General features: G+C 38.2%; 1 protein-coding gene across 1 annotated transcript; it reads right to left on the bottom strand.

Annotated features, from left to right (window-relative positions):
• Nucleotides 1-57: 57 nt before the first annotated feature.
• On the bottom strand, nucleotides 58-16687 carry brca2 (BRCA2 DNA repair associated). The gene is made up of 27 exons (XM_055028185.1): nucleotides 16560-16687; nucleotides 16158-16253; nucleotides 14112-14345; nucleotides 13953-14016; nucleotides 13799-13851; nucleotides 13686-13714; nucleotides 13454-13565; nucleotides 13317-13372; nucleotides 12385-12448; nucleotides 11648-12220; nucleotides 6201-10982; nucleotides 5942-6040; nucleotides 5794-5860; nucleotides 5260-5711; nucleotides 4985-5166; nucleotides 4718-4905; nucleotides 4442-4612; nucleotides 3216-3585; nucleotides 2985-3140; nucleotides 2726-2876; nucleotides 2541-2653; nucleotides 2265-2460; nucleotides 2000-2166; nucleotides 1776-1914; nucleotides 1437-1693; nucleotides 1132-1260; nucleotides 58-525 (listed from the first exon to the last, which is right to left on the bottom strand). The coding sequence occupies exons 2-27, from the start codon at nucleotides 16207-16209 to the stop codon at nucleotides 187-189; spliced, it is 9195 nt and encodes a 3064-aa protein (XP_054884160.1). The 5' UTR covers nucleotides 16210-16253; nucleotides 16560-16687; the 3' UTR covers nucleotides 58-186.
• Nucleotides 16688-16717: the final 30 nt, after the last annotated feature.

The raw sequence follows: 16717 nt of genomic DNA, 5'->3' as shown, positions 1-16717 counted from the left end.
AACTTATAGTTCCAGCATGAGTCAATTAAAGAGACAAGTGCAAAAGCAATGACTTTTAATGTGAAGAGCAATTTCACTACTTTTAATGTGAAGAGCAATTTGTAAGGACATGACAAATGCAACCACAAGATTTTAAGCAACAACGTTTTCACATCTATTTCTCTCTACAGTTGTAACATATATATACTAAAATAAATTGCCAGCATGCAACGCCTGAGTATCAATCATAGCCAGTTCCTCATCATTCACCCATTCATCCTCCACCAGAGAATCAGTTGCTTTTGGTGCAGCAGTCTGTACAGGCCCTGATCTTCGAGGAGGGTTGAACGTTTTATTTACACAAGGAGACACCACTGAGCCCAGGGGGGAGATGGGTGGTGGAGACGGGATGCGAGAAAGATAATCCAAAGCTCTTTTTCTTTTCAAGCTTTTGGAGTCTTTTTCTGTTGAAGATGTTGCAGCTGGAAGGTTACTGCTGACAGGCGTAAACGATCCGAGGTTTTTGATTGGTTTCAGAAAGGCCACCTGCATCAAAAGATGTTTTCAGCTCTCATTTGGCATCAAGTGGTTAGAACAAATATACAGAGCCTTGTAAAGATATTTCTACATTTTCATCTAGTTACACTTTCTGAAGATAGAAACACACATTTCTATTTAATGAGTCAGACCAGCAAAACAAAGCTAAATTGTGACATTAAAACAAAAATAACAAATAATTTGAAACATTTTTACGAATGAAATTGTGGAAAGCCAAGCTGAGACAAGTATTCACTCCCATTTACCTTGACATTATTTATTACGTGTAACTAATATCTTTGTAAATCATCAAACTAGAAAACAAGAGTCCACCTACGTGTATATTTTTCTCAGAATAAAACAGATAGGTTGTGAAGACCCTTGGTTAACTGCGAAGAAACTGCAGACTAGTTCTGCTCAGATGGATTTGTCAACCAACAACCACAGGCAAGCACTCCACCCATTTCTCCACATAACTTTACATGTGTTAGATGTGTTGTGTTGATCTAACACATCATATCCCGGAAAATACTAAGATGTTTATGGTTGTAACATAATACATAATGGAGCAATTGAGGAGGACGGATACTTCAGCACGGCACGATATCAACTCACATTTGTCTTTGAGTCTTGTCTTCTAACGCCGACTGGCGTTTGGGGTTGGAAGGATAAAGAGCAGGATCCATCAGTCTTGATTAAATGGGCAAGCTTTTCCTCAGCAGTCATAAAGAAGTTGTCCTGACTCTGAAACAACGCAAACAGTGACATTAAAGCAACTTGGTACTTCGACCAACGAGATGAAAATAAAACTGGGAAAGATTAATAAATGTTATATGTGATTTGGATGCAAGAAAGTATACAGTAAACAGTTTGTAAAACATGTCAGCCTCAGAGGAGACTTTCAGTTTTCAGCACTATACCTGTACCACATTTTTGAGTTGGTTAAGGGATTCCTGTAGATGAATCTCCTTGGGGTTTGTAGAGAAGGCAGTCAGATCCCCAGCATAGAGAACTGGAGTAGGGTGTATAGACTGGCCTCTGAGCTGCAGGTTACTCAGTGCCAAAAGAACACGTGGTTTCACTATGTCTTCAAGGCCAGCTTGAGACAAGCTGCTGAAGCAGCGAACTTTCACAAAAATTTTTTTCCCATCAACCAAATAAAATGCAGGAGAGGAACCTGTGTATGAATATGCAGATCAACATACAGTCCACAATAAATAAGAGCAAAAGGAGAAGAAAAAAGACACACAAGCGCTTACCCTGTTGATCTACAACACTGATGACTAATCCTGTGAGATCAACTTCTCCACACAGAGGCTTGAAATCCTCATTCTGAAGATCTACAAAATCTGTGGAGATTCTTTGCCAAAAATGCGAGGACACCCATTCTTGGGACACCTGAGTAAAAAAATTTAGTCAAGTCATTGAAAATATTTCCTTTATCAGTTATAACTTAAAGATTGTCTTTTGTGTAATACAATACCTGAAGTTCCTGGAACTGTGTCTTCTTCGTCCCGGTCAGCTGAACAGTTTCAACGCTGCTACGTCTCTTTCCATCAGAGGCAACAAGGTTATACACTTTGAATCGACGACCTTCCTTCAGCAAAGACTGGAGGTCTGAAGAAGGCCGCCAAAGGTTTAACTGATAAACTACAAGATGGAAGGAAAAAAAAAAAAGATATTTACACATAAGGATGAATAAGTTAAAACGACAGAGATAAAATAGAAAACACCACAACAAGACAGACCGCAGCTGGACTGAATCCTTGAGTCAGCGATGCAAAGTCTCCAAACAGGTGTCACTTCTCTTTTTGGACAGCTCATTTCATTGTCTTCTGCATCAAGAGCACGCCGGCATCTGTCCTGCAGCTCAGCCTGCTTCTTTTCCATCAGTGAGCGCCTGTAGGCCTGAAGACTCTCCAGCTGTTGTTCACTTAAATGAGCCTAAGACACAAATATAGACAAGTTTGTTAGAAATGGTCACAAGGGAAGCAAACGTCAACACTTGGAGAATTTCATGTCACCTCCAGGTAAGCAGGATCATCTCCAAGTGCTTCATACAAGTCTTCTCCTTCCTGCAGGTTCCCGATATCTTGCTTGCCAACCGTTTGCCTTCTGCGCTGACGTTTGATACTCCCTGAACGTGACGACATGTTAAAGCATCTCCACATTTAATTTTTCTATTAAAAGTGGAATTTAGAACATCTACCTTCTTCTTCTTCTTTTTCAAATTCAGCTTGAACCTTGGCAAACAGCAACTCTACTGCTTTCTGTTTGTGGCTGTTGAATCGTCTTGCCTCCTTCTCTTCTGCCCAAACGGACCTAAACACAACACCTCCGTTAGATTTCCTCTCCATCCACTGAAAAGAAAAAAGAAAAAAAAAAACAACATACAGTCAGCAGGACAAATAGTTATGGAGCATTCACAAATATGAGTGAAAAATACAAATAGGTTTTTCTCTACACACCTGCATGGGATAGCTTCTCAGTATGAAGATGTCAACACATCCTATTGGCCCTCCATTACTATACAAGCAGGAGACTGGAAGCAGAAATGGTCGTGGATCTGTGTAATATCCCAGCTTAGCATCCCACCGTGCACGTCTAGTGCTATTGGCACATATCTAAATAAAAATGACATGTTACCAATTTCAGAGTGGACAACATAATAAAAACTCTACTTTGGGATATTTACGTACCTTCAACATTAAAGAATCTGGTGCTTCCAAAGGGGAGCAACCATCTTGTGATCCTATCAGTTGTGCTCCATGGATTACCAATTTGCCACCAACAGCAAGCCGACCTTTGTGAAGCATTGCAGTCAATGGCTCATCCAGCTGAGCTTTGATGGCATACCAGCCATCTGTAAGCCGCACGACCGCAACTGGAGTTTCCACCTTGGTTTCAGCATTTTGTGACATCTTAGTGTTGCTGCAGCTTTGTGCATGTAGCTGACCTTGAGAAATGATCTCACAGACACAGAGAACAAGAGTTTTGGCCGGCGTATCATCTCTTTCCATGATTTTCCTCAAAGCTGGTCTGCGGCTGTGGTCCACCTCTACATCATATCTAGAAAAAAAAAAGAAAATTATTTATCAGAAGATTTCTCAATGTTTGTTTTTCAAGTTTTATTATGCAAGGTCCTTGTACAAGTTTCAGTTCAAAATTCCATGCTTCTCTAGACTTAGATTGATTTTCAAACTAAATTCCAGAACAAAAATGGAGTTGACCTATGATATTAAGCAATTTCATATTTTTTTTAAGCATCTGAATGAACATATATTACAAGTATTTCAAATTGCACAATAATTTTAAATAAGGGTGAAAGTTTGTGAGTGAAGAGTTCAAATGTAACAGGAGTTTCTATTATTTATCAGTCATTTAAAGCAGATCCAGTTTAAGAAATAAAGGTGCATTTTAAAAGTCCTGATATTATAGACTCTATAGCAGTGTGATAGCTGCACTTCTTTACATTAAGATGCATTATATCTCCAGGTTCTGTCAGCTGAGTTGCAAAATGCTGTGAAGTCTCAAACCAAAGATAAAAGTATACCTTTAAATAATTTCAATAATAAAATCTTATAAAAAAAACATTTTAGGTATTCAAATATTTATTGTATGCAAACATTTTTGTTTTGTTTAAGTTATATTTTTGCAAGATCAAAACAAAATATTTAAAGGCATCAACATCATCTTTGTGCACTCAAAAAAGCATTTTCTGAAATTTTATTTTACTTTAAATAAAAAATTTAGCAAATAATCAGATACATGTTAGATCCCTCAAAAAGTAAGACTAAGAGTATTACTCTTTCCAAAAGAAAATTAATATTTATGATGCTTTATTTTCACAAGTAATTATAATTAAATAATTAGAACATTATTTCTGCAGCTGAAAATGTGTGTAACTTTGGTAACCCACATGTACCTGTACTTAAGCTGGAGGAGAACCTGCTCTGGGGTGAGGCAAAGGCTGCCCATTGTTTCTGGAAATGATCTCTCCATGGAGGCCTGCTTCCACACAATCCACCTGTAGTGATTGTACACCCACTGCTCACTGATCAGGTTGGGATCCACTCCAGAAGTGTCACATAATGCTCTGTGGAAAACAGTTCAGCATAATTCAGCAAGAAGAGACCAAAGATAGGAGGCTAAACCAACCCAATGTGATAATCACTCTAAAACCAGGGAATTTCATTAATACCTATAGAATTCTTCTTTTCCGGCTGTCCAGTCATCCCTGGGGATCAACCAGCCTCCGTCAGCGAGTTGAACACCACCTCCATTGGCTAATGTTTCTTGTTTGACGAATTGCAGCAAATTGAAGCGAAATGATTCAGCGTTCTCACCGGTGATCTCTGGAACATACTTATGGACTCCACACTCATACAGCTGAAAGAGAACAACATATAAATGAAGTGCTGCTGGCTGGAAACAACATGAGTTAGAGAAGAAGACGATGTGGCCTTGCCTTTTGGGCCGAGTATCTTGCTGGGATATTTCCATTGACCGCAGCTTTTAATGGGATTCTCGTCACCCCTGAGGTTTTTGTCAAAAATAAGCTCCCAGGCACTGGTCGAATGATCTGCCGCTTCTTTTTCCTAATCCTCATGTCCTGCATGTCCCGGGCCAGTCCAAAGTTCTCAGTCTTGTCTGTTAATAGATTTAATTATTCTACCAATATACAGGAAATCCTCTATATTTTACAGGATATACATTCGATTTATGTTAAAAATATCACTCTACCTTGGCTTCCGGAAAACTTGTCATCCACATGTAGCATTTGAGTAGAGCTGATAGATCCCACTTTTAGAGGAACACTTTGATTAATTATCTTAGAGTTTGAAGTGCTGGCAAAAGTGACAACTTCTTCACAGCTTTGGGTTGTTTTAGTAAGTGGTGCATCTGTTTTGCTGTTGGTCTCCAAACATAAAGAGTGATGCTGCTTATTGTCCTCCTGTTGTTTAGGGAAGCTTTCTTGTTGGACAACCTTTGGTTTTTTGAATGGTGGAACAAATGCAGGCACTTTTTTGCGGTCTCTGGCCTCTGGTTTATTGAGTGCATCTTTCTTTGTGTTTCTGAAAAACGGAGGGACAAATGTCAGCATCTTGCAGGCTGCAGATCGACTATCTCCTTGGTCAGAATGCGGCATTTGGATTGTCCTTTGTAATCTTGTGTCCACAAAGCTTTTTGCATCCCTGTGGAAAATAACAATACAGAAGGATGGTAAAATCTTATCATTCTTTTGGAAAACACAATTTCCAGCAACCAAATACTTACCTGTTTGGCTTTGTAATGTTTGGATGAAGAAAGGTGCTGTACCTGAAAACACTCCGGTCCATTATCCCTTGATGAAACAGAAAAAATATAACTTAAAATTTAGAATATGTTCAGTTTTAGAAAAGCAGCAGAAGTATGAGTGTTTTACCATTTGGGCCACTTTTCACTGGGTGGAGTCCTGAACCTCGTGGATTATCAGCCGTTCTGTCAAACTCTTCTAGTAACCTTCTTTTAGAAGGTGGCTGAGCTACATTACAACAGTTAAGAAAACCATCTTAGAGTTTACACAATAGGGAAACACTTTAAAAAGATTTTACCAAAAGTCCTCAAATTTAATAAACTACCAATGAGAATTTATATTTAACAACAGTATTTATTTATTGAACCATTTAAGGTGCAATACTTACCAGTGAGATCTTCAGCACTTCTTTTCCTCCCTTTGTCCCCTTCAGCTGATTTTTTATTTAATTCTTGGTCATCTTGCAGTTGCAAATTTTCTGAAGTCGTCAACAAACTTTGACCAACTAGTACTTCATCTTCTAGTAAGGCTTTTGTGCAATCCAAAGCTTCCTGGGCAAGAAACTTGTGCTGTGTTTCTGTACAGCCAGTGAGGTTTAGTGACTGAAATTTTGGGTCTGAAGATTTATTTGTCTCTATAATGTCAGATATCTGGTTGCTGCTTTTAGCATTTGAATCGCGAATTGACAAGTGAGACTTGTTTTCTATGTGGTCGTCACGTCGACTGTCTGCTGCTGAAGGTAATGACTTCACACCAATGCTAAAGAAAGTCTTTGCTTTCTGTAAGGCCTCATGTGAAAATGGTTTACCACTTGCTGCAAAAACACAAGTGCTCTCCTCATCTGCTTTGTTTTCACTCAGCAGAAGTTTTGCTCTCAACAGAGCTTCAGATGAAACAGCAACCGTTTTTCCACTTGCCATCTGAAATCCACCTTCCTTCCGTTTTGCTTTGATAGAACCGTTTTCAGGCTCTTCACAAATACTGCCGGTATTTGTTCTGAATTCGGACATGTTTCCCTTAATGCTGCCACTTTCATCAACAGGTGCCGCATTAGTTTGTTCTGATGATTTTTCACTGTTACTGTCCATAGTCCAACCTTCTACTTGGTTGAAAAACTGATCTGCATCTTGCATTGCTTTTGTTAAAGTGAAATCATCAACTTCTTTAAAGAGGAATTTTGCCCTTTGAAGATTTTTCTGCGACACATCAACTTTTTCTCCCTTTGCGGTTGTAAAACCAGAACATATTTTCTCAGTTTTGCTTCGACTGTCTAGTTTCCCATCAGCTTTTACTGTCTGTGAAAAATCCGAGTCCTCCGTACTGAAAGTGATGTCACCAAAGAGGGATTTTGCCTTTTGAACAGCCTCAGTGGAAGGTGCCACTGGTTTACTGCTGGCAGAATGAAACCCACTGTTTCTGAGTAAAAGAGCAGAAGACTTGGACTGTGATGACATTGCATTTGTTTTATCCCAAATTCCTTCAAACTCACAAAACAGGTTTTCTGCTTTCTTTAGGGCTTCAGATGAAATATCGACTCTTTTCCCACTGGCTGTTTGAAATCCACGGCTTGCTTGCGGTAAAATGTTTTCTCTTTGTTCCACTTGTTTGTTTGCATCACTGGAGTACTCAGGGATAGAAATGCTTACCCTCATCTTGTCATCTGTGTAACATTTTGCAAGACCTGCCTTTCTGCTTCTCTGCATATGTACTTTACCCTTTAAGTCATTTTCCGACATTTCCTTATTAATGTCCATATCACAGTTGGAAGAGGAAAAACAAATTTCATTCTCTGATTTTTCACATTCTCTTAGCAGAGTTGCTTTCTTTAAAGGTGGTGAGAAAGCATCTTCCTCCTGCGCCACTTTGCTTAAAACCTGATCATCAAGTTCTTTGAAAAGTACTTTTGCCTTTTGAAGATTTTTCTGCAACACATCAACTTTTTCCCCTCTTGCAGTTGTGAAACCACAAGACATTTTCTCTGTATTGTTGCTAGTGTTTTGATTCTTGCCACTTTTCTTCACCTGTGAAGTATTTGGGTCCTGTGGTCTGAAACTGATGTCACTGAAGAGAAATTTTGCTTTTTGAAGGGCCTCTGATGAAAGTGCTACAGGTTTACTGCTGGCAGATTGAAATCCATCATTTCTGACTGGAAGATCAATAGCCTTGGATTCTGGCAGTGCCACATTCACAGTATCCATGACTCCTACACAGTCACCTAACAAGTTTTCTGCTTTCTTCAGAGCTTCAAATGAAACTTCAACTTTTTTCCCACTTGCTGTCTTAAATCCACAGCTTGTTTGTGGTAAAAGGTTCTTGTTGTGTTTCTTTTCTTTATCTGCATCCCTCAAGCATCCTTTCCCAGCCTCTACAGATGTGTTTGTTCTAAATCTTTGATCTGCATGAGGTTTTTCATCTTCCTTCTTGCTCCCCACACTCTCCAGCATTACACCATCGGTGGAGAGAGCATCTTCCTCTTGCACTGCTTTGGCTAAAACCCAATCATCAAATTTTTCCTGTGACATTTGGTCATTTTCTCCTCCTACAGTTGTAAAACCAGAGCATATTTTTTCTGGTTCTGTTTGATGCTTCTTATCCTTTTTAACTGGAGCAGATTCTTCCACCTTATCCATGATCAAACTGATGTCACTGAACAGTGTCTGAGTCTTCTCCAAGGCCACCGATGACAAGACAACAGGTTTACCACTGGCTGCAGAAAAACCACTGCTCCAGAGATTAGTAACTGGGGTAGCTGGTATCTTGGGACTGGATTGCTGAGAGGAAATACAAATTTCATTATCTGATTTTTCACTTTCTCTTAGCAGAGTTGTTTTCTTTAAAGATGCTGATGAAATTGCAATTTCTTTTCCATTAACAACTTGGAAACCACCAGCATCTAGGTTTGATATCTTATCACCAAGGCATTTTGTTTTTGAAGCCTTTTCTTTTTCATTAGTTTCTTTGTTTATCTCCTCGGGTGTGTGAATCTGATTCAAAAGCGATTCATCCTTCTTCATAGCAGCAGCAAACACACTGATGTTCTTCCCAGCCGCTGTAGAAAACCCATCACCTATGCACAGCTCTTCAAAAGCAGATGAATCCGTGCTCTTTGATGGGTGAAGCATAGTGAACGACTTTGAAGTCAGAAAAGATTTTCTGTCTTCATTTTTCAAAGCTGCTGTAAACTTGCCATTTCTTTCCACTTCATTCAGATGTTGTCCTTTTGTATGATGTGAGACCACAGCTATATTTACATTTTCAAGTTTAGTGCATCCAGTGACGCTCTTCTTAGAAATGCTGACCTGAGGGCTTTTGAAGTTTGAAAAGCTTTTCTTGCTTTCTTTGTGCTCCATTACATGGCAGTCTTTGAAAAATGCATCTGCCTCTTGCATGTAGTTAGATGAAATGGAGATTTCTTTTCCACTGGCCTTTCTGAAACCATTTTCACAGATTATTGTGTCAATTTCATTATTTTTCACACTTTTAGTGTCGTTCCTGTTTCTAACATTTTTATTTGGAAATAATTTGGAAACGCAATTCTCAATTTTGCTTCCGACACCCCAGTTTTCCTTCTTTCTTTCTGAATCTTTTCTGAACGAGTCAGAACCCCGGTTATATTTCCATTCTATTATGGCAGCATTTTCCCCTTTCTGCTTATCAGAAGGTATCTGATCTGTCAAGTTTCTCTCCAGATCTGCAAACAAAGCTTTGGCTTTGTTCAGACACTTTTTAGAGACATGCAAAACATTGCCACCTGCTGTCCTAAATGCCTCACTATGGATCAAAGCCTTGTTGTTCTCCTCATATGTAGCTTCAGTGTCCTTAGCCCCAGGAAGAATACTTGGTTTACCTAACTTTAGAAATTCCCTGTCTTCAGAAACGTTCCGTAACAAAGAATTTAATGGAGTTTCCCTTTTCAGCAAATCTGACATTCCTGTGCACTGATTTATGGCTTTTGATGTTTCTCCATGTGTCCTGTTTTCTAAAACTGAGGCCACTTTGTCATTCATCATGACTGTAGAGTGCTTTCCACCTTCAGAATTAAAACTGTCATCAAAGTCTATATCTGCAAGCAGAGCAGGGTCAAGATCATTGTCTTCTTTTTGTGGAGAATTGTGATTATCGTGATTAGGCAGTTTTTTTGCAGGTTTGAATTGTGTAAACTCAAATTGGCTGTCTGCCTCTTCCAAGAGAATGCAAAGTTCCGTCACATCGGCTTTTTCTGAGGCTGTTAACTGGGAACTGATATTTCCAAATGACTTTCCGGCACAAGCGGGCAGGCTTGAGTTAGATGATGCATCTGTTGTTTCTTTATGAATCAAATTACTTTTATAAGTAATGCCAGGATGGGATTTTGTGCTGTTATCAAGAGAAGACTTTTGATCTTCAGTCGTTTCAAAAAAATGCTTTGCTTTCTCCAGGTTGGTAAGGGAAATGTGGATGCCTTTATTTGAGGCGGTTTTGAATCCTGACGCATCAGCAGGCAGAAAAGAAATAGGAGTTTTTTGTGGCTGGGTACATTTACTTTCACCAACAGTTTCTTCTCTGTCCCGTAATTCATCTGTTGACATGCTCAGTATGTGCAACTCAATTCCCTTTCCATGATCCGGAGCCTGCTCTGTGTCAGATGTCTGCACAGGCACTTCAACATCAAATTTTGGCTTTCTACTTCCATTGGTTGAGGGGAAATTATGCATACCAGTTTTGAAACTCAGCTTTGGTTGGTTTTGGCCAACATTCTCTAAGAGGGGAAGACCAAATGACGAGGAAGCCATATGGGTGACGTCTGCTACACCTGACTGGAATCCGCTGTCAATCATAGTGACTTCACTCATCGAGCATGGTTGATTACTGGTAGGGAAGAGTCTGTCTTTACTGATACAACTGTAATCTTTGGGAAAATTAGCTGGCTTTCCGTTCTGTTTTGCTTGTTTCATAGCAGACAGACATGCCGCAGGAGAGAAGTTCCTTTGCGTGTTCTCCACAGTTTTTAAGTCTGTCATTTGGCTGAAGTCCTGTGCAAACTCTCGACAAAGTTGTGACATGTCGATATGCTGGAGTTTTGTTCCAAGAGAACTATTTATGGTTTCCTCTAAAATATTTCTTTGATTTTTAGTCCTCTGACATTCTTCTTTATCTAGGGTGTTCACAAATGACTTGTCGTTTTCTTGTTCTAAATAACAGCATACAAAAAAAATAAAAATAAAAAATCAAAGACCAATTATAGTACAGAGTGAAACGTTTTGGTCACATTTCTAAAATGGCTCAGTATATTTGTCTCTTAAGCTATTTGTTCCTTAAATCAGTATAGGCACACAATCATCTTGTCTCTTTCTCTTTCCATTTTGTACCCATGTACAAATATCTTACTAATCTTTGGCTTCATATGGAATTCTTTTGTTTTGATTTTTTAAGAGCATGAAACCAATTTATTTATTTATTTTTTTAAATCAGAGAAAGATAACGTCAACTCAATAGGAATACATTATAATTACACCCACTAGTTAACTCTAGAATTATAGTAAATGATTATGCACATTTTGTAGTTCAACATCATTAGGCACAACTTTATCTCTATCTTAGCCTGTCACATTTCCTCACAGGAGACTAATAAGAATATAACTAATTATTTAAAGTTGTCAGTTCTCAAAGCCACAGAATGAAATAAAACATGCTCATTACAAAACATTTATGCCTCTGTTTTGTTCCTGAAAATGTTCGGGATAATAAATCAAACCTGAAAAGGCACAAAATGGGGGCGAAAGAGAGGCAAGATGACCAGTCCACATGCAGAAACCTTCATATTCTTACATAAAACTTGGAAAATAAATGTCTTACCAGACTCTGAAATCTTTAGTGAGGGATCTCTTGTCTGGAACTCCAAGTCTTGACCACAAGCTTGCGATTTTGTGGTTGTGATAGTGTAAACAAATTTTCTCTTTTTTTGAGTAAATCCAGAGTCGGTAATTTTCAGGGTTGGCCTGGTTGGTTGCACAGAGTCAGTGTCCCCTGGCAGTGTCATACTGCTTCCCGCCACAGAAGTTGAGATTTCAGATAGACTTAGAGGAGACCACTGACTAATTGCCGTATCTCCAGTTTTCATCAGTGGGGATGAAGGCAAACCCCCAGAGTTCAGATCAACAATTGCCTCTTCACTGGATGCAGCATTGTCTGATTTTGAGGTATCTTCGTGGCTGCAGACGTCTTCATTTGTCTGAATTATTTGTTTACGTTTAACCCTGTCAGGTTTCACTTTTCTCAGAGCAGAACTGCTATTAGCAAAGAAAGTTTTAGGGGTATCTGAGCTACAAACTTCTCCTTCCAGAGCATCTGGAATTTTCTGTTGTTGATGACTTTCACTCTGGTTCAATGGAGACTCGGCACAGGCATCAGTCACAGGAAAAACTGGACCTACTTATTACAGCACAAACAAACAATATTTAGTATTATAATGAGTACACTTCTGCAACAGCAAATATAACAGACCCTATGTAATCCACATTTATTCATTTTTATCTAAAATGACAAAAATAATGTATTACATATGGGCAGATGATGGGGAAAAAAGTGATTACCTAGGGCTGTTCTTGATGTCTTAAGGGAGGAATTCGAAAGTGAAGGAAAAAGCTTCCGTACAAACTTGAAAGGAAAAAGAAAAAAAACACAGATTTGTATGTTATACAATATATCAACCCAATACAGTATTGTTAACATTACAGCCATCTGTTTTTTGTCAAATTTTCTTGTGTTGTGGGAAACAAGATTTTACACTTGTGGCCCTCAAAGCTAAAACTAAAGCTTAGAAGGTGTAAATAAATTAAAATCAGGGAGGACCTGTGGTGCAATACAGAAAGATCAAACTGCTTTGAAGAATTATTGGTTCAAATTAGTGCAGTTATTGCACAATGTATCAAGTTCATTCCAAAGTCCATTTTATACTTTTTAATCAATTTACTTCAAAGCTGAATGAAACTGACTGTATAAATATCTGATAGACAGTGCAAAGTGTGTCACTGCAGTGACCTAAACATAGGGAAGACTTGGAAAACTGAGTTGACATTGAAAGATTAAATATTTAGAGCTGGTCTAAGTTTGCTAATGAAATAAGGCAATACACAACCATTGCAGAGACTTTTTCTAATAACATAAATTTTGCACTTTTGTCTGTTGCTTTATAAATACTTTGGTGTGATGTTGTTTTAAGATCTACGAGCTGTATCTTTTTCACCTTCTTAAATTTACTCATGTTACAAAGTCTGAGAACTAGACCTACAGAACTATAAAGAGATTTACAAAAACAATTGGTATATAAAATAATAGTTTTTAACTGCAGAATTATTAATGTTCACGTTTTGTTACCTGAAGAAAATTCAAACCAATGTCTAAAGGCTGACTGAATTACACACTTTTTAAATGTTAGATATTATGATTTACAATGACTGATCAGTTAATCAGTCCACTCATTATAGTAGTAATACCAAGTAACTGAACTATGCTGAGTACTCACAATAACCTTTCTGTCTGCAGTAACACTCACTGGACAGGGACTCTCTTCAGTTTTAGCTGAAACATAAAAAAGATCCACAAAATAGTAAATCATTCACAATTTAAGAATAATACTTGCCAATTGTTTCTGCAACTCACATAAAATTAGAGTAGATGGCAAAGCTGGTGGTGTATTAAAAGAACTGGTCCAAGAAATGTTAGGATTGATCTGTGCGCCGAGACTTTCAGAAATGTGGTTGGCATAGCTAGCCTGTTTCATTCAGAGGATAAAATTAAGGGACAAAATGTTTTTGGTTCTATTTATTACATTTGATGAAAATATCACTAATGTTAAAAAAAAGAAAATCAGCTTCAGGTCGACTATACTTACGGGGAATTTCTCTGGGGAATCCAGAAGATCTGTAATAATAAATGTTGGTATGTGTCCAATTACGTTTTTTATACAAACCATAGATATGAAGATTAAATAGATTTTCAGCTTACCAAAACTCTCCTCACTCTGAGGCTGAACACCTTCACATTTTAAATTAGAGACACTAAAATAAAAAATACAAAATCAAGTTCTGTTTTACAAGGGCAAGAATAAGAAAACCCAGTTATTAACAGCATAAGGGAATAAATCTTAAGTTTTACTCACCACTGCTTTGGCGGCTGAAGCAAACAGGGACTTTGCATTGGCATCCATGGTAACGTTTCTTTTTCTAGATAGAATGAAAGGGACATGTAGAATTTAGGTGTTGAATTTCATAAAAATTGAAGCTAATTTGAATAGTCTTAATTATTTTATTGTTTATACCCTGTGCAGCTGTGAACGAAGGACCATCCGCAGTGTCTGGTGACACAATTCGACTGTGTCTGAAAACTTTAGGGGTTGAAAACAGCTGGCTTTCTGTTGCCGTCTTCTCCAGAGGAGCCTTGAAATGTCCCTCCTGGTTGGCGCACAACTCATCGTTATCGGCAACACTTCCTTCATTCAAAGAAGCTTGGGCTGTCAGTAACTCAAACCAGTTTGGGTCCAACGGTCCCAGCTCTAAACGATAAGACACAGGCCAAAACAATGAATCTACAAAAATGGAACTAGGTAAATATTACACAACAACCTTTTTTCCTTCTTTTTTTTTATTCCAGCTTTCAGTCGAACCTCTACACAAAATGCATTCCTTTTGTCTCAATATATGACTTTTTGGAATCTGCGGTGATTGCACTACTATAATTTACACTGAAGTATTCTTGGCAAAATGATGAAGTAGAATATTTTAGTATCTCTCAGTATAGTATTATTTAAAAAAAATGCATTTATTTTGACATAAGTAAAAAGTTAAATACTGCATTGTAGGGTTGCAATCAAAAAAAAAAAAAAACAAAGTCCAGAAGTTGTAGAGCTCTCATTTGTTTTATCTTTTTTTTCCAAAAACATTTCCTTCCAGTTTGCAGCATGACATGTTCACACACAAGAGAGAGAGAGTCCCCTCTGATCTAAAACACCTGCCTTTTACAGCATTGGCTTTTCCTAGACTAATTAAGGGGTGGAGTCAACATTTACAAGTAGAAAACCATTTGTACTAAACTATATTCCTAGAAAGAAATTTACATTCCAACTACCCACTTCAAAACTAAAACAAAAACAATCTGGGCCCCAAATTAAATCCAAAAACATCTCCCTTCCCTCTCAAACAATAGATTCTAAGGTTGATTGAAAACACCAGGTCCTTGTCAGCACTGCTCATGGGCGCGCTTCCATGGCAACACCTGACCTCAAAGCAGTGGCGGAGCCAGAGGGGTGGCCTGGGTGGCACTTGCCACCCCCAACAGAGCCCTTGCCACTCCTACTGCCACCCCACTGGAAATGGTAATTTTAAAATATAATACTTATGAGATCGGCAAAGATTTGCTAGGAAAACTGTAATTTCTGATTGTTCCTGAAGGCAGCCCGACGCTGTTCATTGGTTAAACTGACATGTGGGTCCTGCTTGATCCAAAACACATCCGGCTTTAGAGTCCACCGTGGAGGAGTTTTGCAGGTATTTACATTTTACCGCTCAGCGGTAACCGCTGTTACCTTCCTAATGAGAGGCGGCACTTGTCATACATTTCTAAAAAGAAAAAAAAAATGGTTGTGCACCGCTGCGTAGTGCATCCTTTATTATATTAGCCATGCTAGTGCTGGTAGATCGTGTTTTAGACAGATTCTTTTAACATATGTTTTAGTGCACATGCTGCCCTGTAATGTTTTATATCTCCCAGTTCTTGCTTGAAACGTGTGTGGTAAGAATATGTGAAAAACCATTAAGTTTTATAATGACTGAAATGTAAGTAGGCTATGTCATATGAAAGCTTTGAATTATAACCTAACTAGTTATATTAATTAATTTTGAACAAAAGGAAACAAATATTTTTTCCTTTTGTTCCATGGAACGGTCCATTTGTATATGGACCCCTCTGATAAAGCCTTGCTCACCCTTTGGCCACCCCTTGAAAAAAAGTCTAGCTCCGCCACTGCCTCAAAGAGAAGAAAAATGATTAAAGCAAAACACCAAACAAAGCAAGTTGCTTCCTCCAAACAAAATACATTTAATACATAAATTGGAATATAGCAGCACAAACCCATCACCTGTTAGGGAGGGGTAAATCCCTCACATGCATATTGTGGTAATTGAAGCATTCAATTCTGTTGATTTTGAGTATTATGGCTTACAATGAAACAACATTTGGTCAACTGTATAAAAAAGAATGCAACAAACCAGGCCCAACACTTTTACTAATGAAGATGCACCTCTATTTGAACACGAGGACAGGAAAAAAATAAAATGTGCTCAAAAATGAAGCAGTTGGCAAATATCACCTTTCCACCTTTCTTTGAAAGCGTCGTACATGTTTTTAATGCATGAATCCATTCCACAGCAATCGAACAACACCTAGAATTAGTTATACACATCACCTAGGAAGGAAAGAATGCAATGTTAGCCAGATTTAAAAAATATTGGGACACTATTTTCACGGCTTACGGGAGGAATACGTGTTCAAAGGCTTTTCAGAAAGAACACAAGTCAATTATAACTAAAATAACTTGATAGATTGATAGTTACGATATTCAAGACAAACCAGTAGTCGTATAAGAGCTGTCTCTGGAAGTAAATTTGCTTACATTGCTACAAATCTTTAAAAATGTTTCCCAAACAAGATGTTACTGCTAACCGCTTCAAATGAAACTATGCCATAAAAATAAAGTTGGAATTAAACTTACACGTTGTATTCCGAAGTACTAGAGTGTTTACGCTCATGTTGCGGGGAAACTTAACATTAAGTCTTGACAATAACCCACCAAACTTTGGGATGAACGATACAACACTAGCAGTCGGCTTGTTTGCTAGCTTTTAGTTCACGCAGCAAAACCCAAAACTC

The sequence above is a fragment of the Poeciliopsis prolifica genome, unplaced genomic scaffold, assembly GCF_027474105.1.
Source record: "Poeciliopsis prolifica strain line A6 unplaced genomic scaffold, Auburn_PproV2 SCAFFOLD004, whole genome shotgun sequence".
Lineage (NCBI taxonomy): Eukaryota > Metazoa > Chordata > Actinopteri > Cyprinodontiformes > Poeciliidae > Poeciliopsis > Poeciliopsis prolifica.
The sequence above is the reverse complement of the archived record's forward strand: the minus strand, read 5'-3'. Positions and strand labels throughout refer to the sequence as shown.

What these genes read in the sequence shown, in the direction of transcription:
- brca2 (XM_055028185.1), bottom strand. Translation starts at nt 16,209, where the DNA reads ATGGATTCATGCATTAAAAACATGTACGACGCTTTCAAAGAAAGGTGG. An exon ending in TGAAAAAGAAGAAGAAGAAG is followed by an intron (nt 2,654 to 2,725) that starts GTAGATGTTCTA and finishes CGTCACGTTCAG; the next exon opens with GGAGTATCAAACGTCAGCGC. An exon ending in ATGATCCTGCTTACCTGGAG is followed by an intron (nt 2,461 to 2,540) that starts GTGACATGAAAT and finishes TTTGTGTCTTAG; the next exon opens with GCTCATTTAAGTGAACAACA.